The 13421-nt window shown below is 42.8% G+C and overlaps 1 protein-coding gene across 2 annotated transcripts in view; it reads right to left on the bottom strand.

The window, feature by feature from the left end:
• Positions 1-12607, bottom strand: part of LOC146789872 (uncharacterized) — a 30814-nt gene extending 18207 nt beyond the window's left edge. The window contains exon 1 of one of the 2 annotated variants that reach the window (XM_085632228.1): positions 12482-12607. In XM_085632228.1, the coding sequence (XP_085488354.1) occupies positions 12482-12505 (24 nt within the window). In that variant the 5' untranslated portion in view covers positions 12506-12607. Of the gene's footprint in view, positions 1-11393; positions 11550-12481 lie in introns of those variants that run through there. The other variant, XM_085632227.1, reaches the window with a different exon arrangement.
• Between the last annotated feature and the right edge of the window lie 814 nt (positions 12608-13421).

Here is a 13421-nt window from a genome sequence, read left to right on the forward strand (position 1 = left end):
CAAAGTTTCTATTTTTGTTGCCTGGTTCAAAAGACATTTTTTAATTCCTGCTTGGATTTACATTTGGCTGGTGCTCACATGTATCTTTTTGTTTATGTCCATTGGCTTTGTGGTAGTGTTTTTTAGACTTATCAATGGACACTACCTGAATGAAAGATCTACAATTGGATAAATTAATGGAACTTTGGCCCCCCACTCATCATCGCACATTATGAAGAGGGACCAGACTTTTGTGAACATTACTGCCTGGCCTGTGCGTGATGGAATTGCTTGGGATGCTGTAAAATTCCAAATTCATGGCCCCACTGAAGTAATCAATGTGCCAAATGTATTTCGTGTTTCCATGGGTGATGTAGTTAAACAGAACATCCAATCGGATGATTGGGATGTACAAGCTATAGAAGCACTGTTTTCTGATTAAAAATATTAGGCTGCATTTGATACTGAAGATTTGTATTTAGATACTGCAAATTATGATGAGCAATTTTGCTATCAACATTATGGCACGCATTTCCTACACAGAGCAAATACGTTTAGAAATTTTGTAAATTTTACACAATGGGAACATTGTCCAGCCCCTATTCCTGGAAGCTCCACTACGTTGGTGAACAAGTTCTCATACTTTTCGGATTTTAGTGTGTCTAACCCGGCCTCCTTTTATTTTAAGGTTGCTCCTGAGTCTGCTTCTAAAGTAAGACTGACACACACCAAATTGTTGTATTCTAAGTCCTTTATGGACGAATTGGCTATCTGAGGTTATGACCTATGGAAAGCTACTATTGATCTTAAATCGGTTTGGGGTTCTAAACCGTGGCAGGTACAAGGAACAGAAGCTTTGCATCGTGCCTGCCTCATTCCGAACCATATGTTATTTTTGAATTCCTCAATTTTTCAGACCACTTGCTTCGGATTGGCTACCTCTCAAAAATTGAAATCTCCCTCTATCCCGGATCTGGGTGCTTATCCTAATTGGGCTAACCATACAGATCTTTCCCTTACTAAGTTGCAGTCATATGTTTCCAACACGACCTTCAATATTTCTGCATTGGATCCTGAAGGGTGGTTAGTATGGCAAACGAGCTCGGACTCATGTCAACATAGGTTTCTGGATTTAACTCCGGGGTATACTCAGGTTCGAGTGGACCCCCGTTTTGAATCATCACACACAGTTACTACCTACTCGGTAGGTAAGTTATGCCAGTCATGGCTGCAACATTCCACCTTATCGTCTGTTAAACTTCATTTATCGCGACTAAACGACAAAATAGATTTGAATGATTTTGTTAAGGGTCCTGCAGTTGGCAGGTCCAAGAGATGGGTGTGTGCTGTTTATAACGAAATCTGGAAACATTCACAAATTGAGGCTGCATCCAGATTAAGAGCAATTGACCAAGCCAATATGGAAAAAGTGTTGGCTGTAATTGATAATAGCATTAACACCTTGTCTTCAAGAATATATACATTAGATAACATTGTTTCATCTGTTGTAGACATTGTGCAAGATGATTTGTCGGTGTTGTATCATGGTCAAAATCAATTGCGTTCTGTTATGCAGTTTGCATGGACTTTGCAAACGTTAAAGGCTGGGAAAGTCCCCTGGGATTATATGAATACTTCATCTTTGTTCCTTCCTTTTAATTTAACTGCAAAACAACAGTTCATGTCCATGAAAGATGCTACATATTCGTTGCTGCACATTGAAAAATTAGAGCCTTTGCCTTTCTCCATTGCTGAATTAAACTCCGCTGTGTGGCTAGTACACGGGTTGATCACGTTACCGTTTCCCCTGTTTAAGTTCAGTTTGTGCATGAAACATTACGCCCTAGGCAGGTATGAACAACTAGGAAGTGCCTTCCTGCACGAAGTTTGGTCGCTCCCTTTCACGTATAGATGCGTGAGAGATGGCAAGGAGGTTTATTTAAAAGGTGAAGAGTGCACTACGACCCCAGATCATTCCGTGGTTTGTAGGCACATTCAGTTACATGGTGCATGTAATGTGCACGCTCCTAATTTAGCTTGCATTTTGAAAGGGATTCCGGTGCCAGTTATAACACCGTCTTTTACGCTGCTTGCTAACGGTAGTTATTTGCTGTTGAATAATGAAGCTTGCTGTGGGATGTTAGTGGGAATTCCCTACATAGTGACCGTATCACAGAGAGTAGTCTGTTGCAATAACGTCCTTTTCCCACCCCTGCATGGACGGCTGGATGTATCCATCTGGCCTTCCATCCCAACCTTGAAAGCAGAGTTCAACAAGATGAGCAGAATAAGGGCTATTGTCTCAAAAAGAAGTTGCGTTGACTTCATCCCGGGAAACATTTGTCCTTCACGTAGCAAACACACGCACCGAGGTGCAGGCGCTTTTGAATACTGATATCCCCCTTCATTTTGGGGCCCTGATACAGACTATCTTTAATGCCTCGTCAACAAGTGGCCTGGCTCATATTTTTAAAATTGTGGGCTCAGGCCTCGTGACCTCCTTTCAAACTATTTTTGGTGTGATCCCGGCATTTTTTCATTCTATTTTTTCCAGCGTCTTCGGAGGTCTCCCTTTGCTCCTCGCCCTAGTAGCTGGAGTACTTTTACTAATCTGCGTGCTACGCTATGGATGCACAACTTGCGTTGCAAGACCGTATGCCCCGGCTGCTCCATCTTTGCACCCGGATGCTTGAATACTATGGCACTTTGCCACTGGAGACTTTAAGCGTAGCCTATGGATTGTCCTTCCGGTTTTCCTACTTTATTTGAATGCAACCTGTCTTTCATTGCCTAGATTGTCCGTTCCAATGGGCTCTGGATTTGTGTCTGTCGACCCTGGTGTCTCCTGCCCCGGATTATGATCGGCTGATGAGCCCCTTAGTGGCTCATGAGTTGGACTGTTCTGGCGTCAGGATTATGGCCTGCGCAGCCGCACATGGAGTCCTTGGGAATTGGGACATCGGAATGGCTGCATCTGAATTCTTAGCAAGAAGCTATCTTGAAGCTCACACCAGTTGTCCTCGCGTGGTGCTAGAGGCTCCGGTTGTTGAGGAACACTTGTGTTCCTTTTCCCTGCTGAACTGGATGGCAGTTAATTTTGCGGACCGCTCCAATGATTTCCTCTTGGAAGCTGTTGCGACTTATTGCGCATATACATTGATGGATTGAGTTTTTTCACTCCGTTTCATGGCACATCCAACAATGAGATTTTTCTCCCTGTACATGGGTTTTTTCTCAACTCATTAAAAAAAAAATCTTTTTTCTTTTCGAACTTTCCGCTTACCTTACATGGACTCACGAATAAGGCCCTTGGTTCCGTTCTTTCGAACTTGAACTCTGCCTTCATGCAAGTGCGCCCCTAGTGGTTAGTAGTTCGATCAAGGGGGGGTGTAGTGAAGATTACTATCTCCCTATGTACAATGCTAAGTTAGCACAACCGCGTAAATGTTAGAAAGCCATTTTGCTGCTTTTGCTGCTTTTGCACACGACACTGTAGTTACATGTTATTATTTGAGAAATGCTTACTCGGCTTTGCTTCACATGAGAACTGTCTGTTGTTAACATCCTTAACAGTGAGCAGCGACCTTGGTCTGTACATTGTATAAAGAAACAGTCTGGGTCACTAGACGGTGCATGTTGTGAGGTACAGGTTGATCGTCCCACTATTTAGCCATAACACGCACGCAGCTGCAGATACCTGAAAGACGAGTGCTTTTTAATATTGCAGTGCAGCATGTTTTAGATTCATTCAGAAGAAGAGCATTCCCAGGAGAGAGCCTTGCTGATCCTGTGATGTGATTCCACTAAGCTGATCCTTACGGTATGGGGTTCCCCATTCAAGCCTAGAGACCTTTTATTAGCATAATAATAATATTAGTTTGCTAGAGAAAGGAAGGTGGCCGATCGCCACTGTCATTTTATTATGATTGCTCCTTTCATTTTCTATGGTATTGTAACAATGCTGATGGTTCTGATCTTGACCATTTGTCTGCTTATGTTAGCCAAAGTACTGCATCTTAGAACGCGAGGTTTATAAAATAAGCTCTTTAAACTTTTACCGCGTCTCTGTTTATTCTATTGTGGACTGATGTAAGAATAATTACGAAAAGGTATTTCTGATCCCCACCACTCCTGAGAAATATTCTAAGTCGCTTGTTCTGGGTTGTCTATACATTGGGACCGCCGAGCTAGATCTCGGATAACGAATGGGACACTGATGCTGGCCGGATAGGGGTTCTGGGTTCTGAGGTGAGTTTTTGGTACACCACAATTCACTGAGGTCCTGGGTTCCTGCGCATAGTTCTGCGCATAAGCAGAATCCCTGCAACAACTGCCTTAATCTTGTTCTTATCCATGTTGATTCCATTGGGCAAAAGCACAAAGCCTAAGAATTCTACTGTGTTCACATTAAAAGCACATTTCTCCAGTTTCACATACAAACTGTTCTCTCGTAATTTCTGCAAAACTCCCTTCACGTGTTCTAGATGCTCTTCCACGGAACTTGAGTATATCAATATATATCGTCAATATACACAATCACACTTTGATCGATATATTCTTTCAACACGTCATTGATAAAGTATTGAAATGCTGCGGGGGCATTACAAAGCCCATAGGGCACACTTTTCACTTGATCCAGCAACACTGAGATAAAGGGCAAAGGGTAACGATTTTTGACTGTTATACGATTTATTGCCCTATAATCTATGCAAGTTCTCAATTCTCTATCTTTTTTAGGAATGAAGAATAGAGGTGAGGAAATGGGGGATTGTGAAGGTCTGATGAATCCATTGCTGAGGTACTTCTGCAGATACTTCTTCAGATGTCGATCTTCCTTCTCAGTTGGAGCGTAAATTCTGCTACAAGGAAGATTGGAGCCAGGCTCTAACTCTATTTTACAATCGAAATCTCTATGTGGAGGAAGTTTCTCCGCTTCGGCCTCACTGAAGACATCTCGAAATTCCTCATACACCGAAGGCAATTCGGTAGTTTGAATCACACAAATTGTCACTCTTTCTTCGCACAGGTGTAATGCAGGAGTTTCCACACTCCTCTGATTGTTAGGCTTATAACAATGTTCCCTGCAAAATTCTGACTTCAACATGATGGATCGTGAACTCCAGTCTATAGTCGAGTTATGCTCCGTAAGCCACGGTAGCCCCAGAATCAGTTGAAATTGTGGAGCGTCTATTAGATTAAATTGCAAGATTTCACAATGACCTTCTTCAGTTTGCAACTCAACCCCTTCAGTGTGGCTAACTATAGGACCCGAGGTCAGGTTAGTTCCATCTACAGCTCGCACTGCTTCACTCTTCTCTTTCCTTATAGCTTGTAGTCCAATTTTATCTGCAAATTTGAGATCACAAAAATGACCTGTCGCACCGGAATCCACCATTACTGTAATTTGTTTCAAGGTGACCTCACGAAACTTCAATGTCATCATCATGATAAGTTGAGGGGAAGAGGACTGTAGTGTATTCACTAAAGAGTGATCCCTTGGAGTTGTTTCCAATTCGGCACCCACCAGTCCAACTCCTTTTACTGACGGTGCTGAGCGTTTTCTGGTGGCGTTTGTTTTGGCTTCTTCGTACAATTGCGCACGAAATGACCACTACCTCCACAATACAAACACTGTTTATTTGCACGTCTTCTTTCCTTTTCTTCCTTTGAAAGAGGGCCACGGATAGCTCCAATTTGCATTGGGTCCGAACCATGCTGAGGATCACTAGTCCTGATATTCTCTGTCCTTGCTCGGTCAAACCTTGGCGTGCTTGAACGAAAATCCCTCTTCTTCTCGCCTTTCCGTTCACTTTGACGAAAATCTATTTCCAGTACCAAGTCAATAAGCGCAGAGATTTCGGTGGGTCTGTTCGGCACTTGAGCTAGTGCATCTTTTAACTCATCCTTCAACCCCCGGTAAAATACTGCCGCTCTTTTATTCTCGGGCCATTCAGTCTCCACTATCATCTTGTTAAACTGGGCCAAGTAAGCAACCAAATCTCGATTTCCCTGCTTGATTTCCAGCAGTTCAGTATCTGTGGCTTATGAGGCCTTTCGCCGATCAAAAATTCTGAGGAACTCCTTTTTAAATTCGTCGAGATCTTACAAAATTGGGTCATTTCTGGTTACTAGTGGCATTGACCAGGATGCGGCATCTCCACTAAGATAGGAAAGTATGAATGCCACCCGCGACTGTGCGTCAGGAAATACAGCAGGGCGACACATAAAATGCAAAGTACATTGGGTCAGGAAAATTTGTGCCTTCTGGGGGTCCCCATTAAAACGCTCTGGATGGGCTAAGGGAATTACTGGGGACAAGGAATGAATCACTTGGGTTGTAACCTTAGGGAAAGGGGCAGTAGGATCACTAGTGTAATCTCTTTGTAAAGAGGGGTCCTTGAAACTAGTGCCAGATGCTAAACTATTCATCTTAAGGGTCAAGTCTGAAGTCTCTCTTCGAGAAGTCATTAAATCCTGTTTCAGCTCTCTATTTTCCTCTCTAACCACTATTAACTCTTTCTGGATTCCTTCTAGTATTTCACCTAACTTCTTCAAATCTAGACCCTCAGCCATTCTGCTCAGGTGCAAATTCAGCGTGGGCACTTCACTCTGTCAGACGGCCTTCTTGTCCTCCGATGCACAGGAGCAGAATAGACATAAATTCCCAATGCCCCACTATAGCTTCCAAACAGCGCGTGGTCTAACACACAGCCTGGTAGGAATCCACAGGGGGTAAAGGGGATGGGACAGAGAAGAGACTGCCACTTCAGGAATTCTGGTTCCGTTCTTGGGTCTTCTATGTTTCTCCTGCGGTCTTCTATTCAGTACCAGCTTGTGTCTTCAGTGGAACTGAAAAGCAACCTCTTATTAAACGACTTGCTATTAATCACATTAAAAAATTAACATAGATTAATACTCTTTACTCTACACATACCCAATTCCTTGGTGATGTGTGCCTCTCTCCTTTCTTCTGTATTGTGTATGAAATGCCTTGTCTGTAACTACAAATCAAAGTTTTAATTATATTAATATATTTGAGAACCTATTTTTTCTCTCTCTTCTTACTGAGCCTTACCTACAAGGTGTACAGAAGACTCCTAGTGATTCTTCACTACTAGCTGGGTATTCTTCTTTCCTTTTGTTTTGAATTTATTTTCTGATGAGGCTAAGAAGTACTGTCTACTCCTTTATATAGCTTCTATGTACTCTAGTGTGTGTAAATTAAGGTTTCCAAACAATAAGAAAACGAAACTTTTAGCTTTCCTAAATACTCGGGTCAAAACATTTTCAAACTGAGATTCTCTCTCTTTTAATCTGGAGATAAACGATATTGTTGCTACAATGTTCCCTCCAAGTTCTGTAACTAAATTTTGGTGTTTTCCTGCAGATCTCCGTCAAAGACTCTAACAATATAAAAGTCAAAATACTGTTCGTGCCTGAAATGGTTCTTCTACAATCGGACAACTGCACCCTCAAGATAACAAACGCTAATGCCCAAATACGAGCTAACACAGCTCCAAATTCTAACAAATACTTCCAAAAAATAAGCTTACTGACAGCGCTTCCCAGCGCTTCTCTGAAACTCCCATTAGAACTCTGCTGAAAATTGAAGCGCGACGAAGTCTAGCACGACGCAAGTCCCTGACTAAACTTTGCGCCGCTCCAACCGCCGAGCCTTCTTCGTCCTAGGCTTCAGGTGAAGTGCGCACTTTTGCGGGCGCCTCACCTGGATGTTCCTGATTGCTCTTCTGCTCAGAAACACTAGACCGCTGACCCACAGCGGCCATCTTGAGTCGTCTTTGCTGTTTAGGAATACGGTACAGGTAGTAACCAAACTCTCTATGAAATTTATCCTTACCATACAGAGAGCGCGCTTTAACAGGGGTGCTCTGCATGGTCCTGACACTAATAAAACGTACTTCGGGCCATTTTGAATAATAATCTATGGCCACAATCGCAAATCTTGAAGTAGAAGGAAGCATATTGAAAGGACCAACCAGCTCAATGCCAATCTTCTCCCAAGGCCTATCAGGTAACATAATGGGTTGAAGAGGAGGAGTTCTGACATTGAAACTCTTCTCAGAGTTAGAACATACAACACACTCGCCAACAAATACATCAACATCTTTGTCCATTTGAGGCCACCAGAAATATTCACGCAACCTTCTCTTGGTAAATGTTTTGCCCAAATGTCCCTCATGTGCACCCTTGATTAACCTAACTCTGATCGCATCAGGCGGAACCAATCTATCACCACGCACCAATAGACCATCCTCCAGAGAAAGTTCCAAAGAGACTTTAACAAAAGTCTGCAGAGAGTAATGTGCATTCTTCTCCCTTGGCCAGCCAATTTTCACGCATTTAATGACTTCACAAAGTAACACATCCTTGGAGAGTTCATCCCTCCATTCTGTTTCATTCATAGCACACATGTCTTCCAGCACCAGAGAAGCAACAAAACAATCATCATCGTCATCATCATTCTCACTATCCCCCTCAACAGGATATCTTGAAAAATAATCTGCTCTTACATTCTTGTTTTCAGGAATATATGATACCTCAAAGTCATATTGCAACAACTTTGTTGACAAATGAGCAATCCTTGGAGTATGTTCCTTTAGTTTATCACCTGTGAGAATAGATACCAGGGGACTGTGATCTGTGTGCAATTGGAAGTGTTTGCCCCAGAAATAGGGACTAAACTTTCTTATGGCCCACCAGCACACTAATAACTCTCTTTCAATGACAGCAAAATTCAATTCTGATCCTCGTAGAACCCTAGAGGCATAACCCAAAGTATGCTCATGCCCATTGATACTCTGAGTGAAAAGGCAACTGGCATCCGCCGTAATAGTGCACATTGCGTTTGGGTCGAAGGGTTTGAGTACCTTAGGGCTAATTAACTGATGTTTTATCCATTCAAACACCTCTTTATAACGATCATCCCAGAGAAAAGAAACATTCTTCTTGAGCATGTTAGACAAAGGTTGAACTCTAGAAGCATAGTCCGGTATAAACCGTGAGTAAAACTCACACAGTCCAATGAATGACTTAAGACCAATCTTGTCTTTGGGAGGGGGACTGTCACCAATAGCTTTAACAAGACCTGGTCTCGGCTCAACACCACGCTCAGAAAGTACATGCCCCAAATATTCCACTGTCTGCACTCTGAATACACATTTGTCCTTCTTTAGGACAACACCCCCTTCTTGCAAAGCATCCAGAACACGAAACATAGTATCATCGTGTGAGTCACATGACTCACCGTGAACCACCATGTCATCTTGGAAGACAACAACACCCTTTGTTCCCTTAAGCATGTTGGACATAATTCTTTGAAAAACTGGTGCCGCAGAGGCCAACCCAAACGGCATGCAGCAGTATTGGAGAGAGCCAATAGGTGAAACGAATGCAGTGAGGTGCCTAGAAGAAGGGTCCAAAACCACCTGGTGGTAAGCTGATGCCAAGTCCAGCTTGCTAAACCACTTCGAACCACTAATTAACGACAACATGTCAGAAATCTTTGGGAGAGGATGGGAATCTATCCAAATATTTTTATTAAGACTGCGTAAGTCAACACAAACGCAAAGTTCACCATTCTTTTACTTCGGGATGACTAAGGGGGATAGCCAAATGGACGATTCAATAGGCTCAATGATTCCTTTATTGCAAAGACCGTTAAGTTCTTGTTCCAATTGATCCCTAACGCTAAACGGAACATGCTTAACAGGTATGGCATCATCCTTGACCTTAATAACGTGAGTAAATCCTTTAACTTGTCCAAGACCCTCACCAAAAACAGAAGGCTAGCATCTGTCAATTTTTCGACAAAGTCATCAGAACGAAGAATGGAAACTTGATTTCTGGTACCTGGTCTAAGTATCATCTTGAACAGTCCCTGGTGAAACCACCCAAGTATGTTTAACCCTTTGATTGCCACATATACTTTGCCAAGTATCTTTCTGCCCCTAAATACCAGTGTGTCTTCAAAGAATCCAGCCAATTCAATGCTCCTCCCTTCGTACAAAACTGGAGATCTATCTGGAGGGTGCAAAGAACGAGACCCCAAACCTCATTAAACAATTCCTGAGTTAACATAGTTATCCTTGCTCCCGAGTCTACTAACAAGCAAATATTTTTTCCACCGATCTCAACATCCACATATGGATCCACACACTCAGAGGTGTCACCTGTAATGGTGTTCATCTCCCCCACAACAACAACCATGTCTCTCAGGTCATCTTGAATATTTCCAAAATTGTCCCGAGTGCATTCAGAGGCAGACACATTTGCAACGGAAGAAGCAGAAGAAGTGTTTGAGACCTGTTTTGCATCAAATGAAGATGAAAAATGACGCTTGCCACACTGGCATACTTTAGCAAAATGTCCCAACCTCCTGCATGTTCTGCAAACCACATTTTTAGCTGGTCAAGGTCGTCCTGATTTAAAGTGAGGAAAATTACCACATTTAAAACATATGTTAGACTATCTGAAAAACTTGTTTTCAGGGCGTACTGACACATTGTTTTTAACATCTTTAGACCTCACAACAGTTACAGATTCTTCTTTCGTGGGTGTGACCTTCTCATCCAATTCCTTTGCAGAAGACTTTGAAAGAGCAATGGGGATTGTTTCCTCAAGGGAGGGATTGCCCAAAGACAGCAGCTTCTGCTGAATGCTTTTGTCAGAACATTTACAAATGTACTGATCTCTTATTAGTTGATCCCTAAATGCCTCAAATTGACATTCTGCGCTCAACATGCGTAGAGCAGATACGAAGTCTTCAATATTTTCACCATGTCTCTGTTCTCGTTTGAAAAACTTGTGTCTAACAACAACAAGACTGGGCTGAATATCAAAACGTAACTCTAACTTTTTGACTGTCTCTACGAATTTGTCTATTTCTTCATCTTCAGCAGCACGTACTAAAGGAGGCAAATGATTAAACACAGATCTCACTTCAAACCCTAAAGCATGCAGAAGCAGCAATGTTTTCCTTTCAGCCCTGTAACAGGTAGCCCCTATAGCACCAAGATAAGTGATGAACCCATCATACCATTTTTTCCAAGCAATGGGAGGATCTCCAGGCAATTCCAGAAAAGGTGGAGAAACAGACTGCATGGTTGTTACAGAGTAAGAAAACAAGTCAAATTGTATGCTTAGAAAGAGAAAAAGAAAAAGTGTGAGGAGTACTAATGAGATAGAATGGTGTGTACTCAAATAGAACTAAACAATATATCTCCTCAACATGTGCACCTTAACGTAATAAAACATGAAAATGCTAAAGATGTTATAATGTTTTAAAGGCAACCAAAGGAGGTTGATTGAAATAGAGATTTGGTAATTCAATTGACACGCCTGGTGTGCATATCACCACGTTGCAGGACAGAATAAACCTCCTCACCAAATCTTACCATGCACGCTGTGTATGTCACAGTAAAGACGAAATAGAAGAAATGTCTAAAATACGGTATCGATTTGTTCATAAACGGCACCTAGAGTGCATTTCCCAAGACGTCAAACAGCTGTTCCTGTAGAGTCTGGTGTGCGCATCACCGATCCGTGATGCGCAAATTGCTAACTGTAAAATACCTGTTTATTGTCCGGTGAAAAATATATGTTCTTAACGTAGTGTCTGTTCTGGGTTCCACCGATGTGCGATGCACGTCGTAAGCCGTTAATAGCAGTACTTCTGTTTGGTGTGCGTGTCACTGATGACAGGCACCGATGGTCGATAATATATAAAAATTTAACTTATTTAGAATAACGCGATGTTGCGCTATTGGAAACCATCGAAGACTAATTTTCGCCACACACAAGATGGCGGTGACGTCGTGCATAGATTCACGTAGTATCACCACCTCTAAAATGGCCGAAAGTGCTTCTTGACACGCAAAGCAGTTCAAGGACATAAAATTTCCTCCACGTTGAGTATCCACAACCAAGATGGCGTTGATTAGTTTTATACCGAAAGACTAATCTGCAGACCTTAGGTAAAGCACTACGTCGTGAGGGTGAAACAACTTCCCTGTATGTGACGGTGCCGCAATTTAAGCAAAACGTATCGGACAGTACCTCATGCTCTTCAGCTTCCCATTGGGGTAGAACATCAATCGTACATCACAGCTTCAACTTTCACCTGTTGATCGTGAGACCCTCAAAGGACGGCAATGAAGGGATGAGGTCCGAACTTCTCCCGTGGGTTCGTCAGTCACCTGGAAATCGTTGCCATATAATTTGTAGTAAGTTGACACCAAGCAATGCTGGAAAGCTTTAAGGAAAAGGTTTTTTCATATCTCAGGTGCTGTGCAGCAGCCGGCTCCATATACAACCAAATGGCAACTGCCCAACATATTCAAAGTACAGTATTCCATATTCTACAGAAGAATGCTCGCAGCCAGAACATCATGGTGCGAGCATTCTAAACATGAGAGGGATAAAGAAGACCACTACAACTTTCCTTTGTTTTCTTTATTATTTCCTCTCTCCTCGTGACACTTACTAAAGATACTTGCAGGGTATGCATGTCCTGCTGCTGTTTCAGCTTGTTCCACTGCCGAGGGGCCAGAGTGTAACTGTTCTCCACTTGTGAGTGAGGCAGCCTTTGGCAATGTGCGTCGTGGTGGAGGAGCCTGCTGCAGTCGGGTAGACGCATATGGCCGATTGGGCGTGGCTGACTCAGCAGCACGAGCACCACGCACCCTCACACTGGGTACGCGGCTGCTGCGGGACACTGGGGCAGCACGAAGCACCCTTGTCGCCAGTGTTATATCGCTCGGTGTGGTTAGCGATACCCTGGTAAGACGCCTTTATAGGAGGGTAACTCCGTCACCTGTAATAATGGGAAGCGGTTCCATAGTATTAATGAATACACTTTGACAAGACCAGTAAACGTTCCCGTTGATGCGCGGGGTCCCTCACAGAGGTCACGCGCGGCAGTAGTGGCATTTATTCGTTCAGTCCCACCATACTACTATTCTGGGGCATGTTATCAGAAACACACTCGGCTCAGGACAACTTGTTAAGACCACCAGGAGTGACGTCATCGCAACGGGCGATACTACACCACCTACCTCAGATGTTTTCTTTCTTTTGACCTACATGCAAAGGGCCCTTTTCACAAAGCCATTTGCATGCATATATCTGGCTTACATGGCAAAAGGCTGGGTGGGTTTCCAAGTGCAGGTAACTCACAGAAGTTGAACATTTAAGTCAGAAACCTTTTGACTCATTATTACACAATGATGGCGTAATAGTGCACAGGAGTAAATCTCAAGGAAGAGATGGGCAGTAACAGTTTCAAGCTGTGACTGCACTGGAACGTTTGCGAATAATTACAAACTCATGAATTTACTGATGACACCATCATACAATAAAAAAATAGTCAAAGGTACTACAATCAAGGGCAAGTGTATTCCATTCCTGCATTTCCATGATGGGGA

Source organism: Triturus cristatus, chromosome 10 (assembly GCF_964204655.1).
Source record: "Triturus cristatus chromosome 10, aTriCri1.1, whole genome shotgun sequence".
In the NCBI taxonomy this organism is placed as follows: Eukaryota; Metazoa; Chordata; class Amphibia; order Caudata; family Salamandridae; genus Triturus; species Triturus cristatus.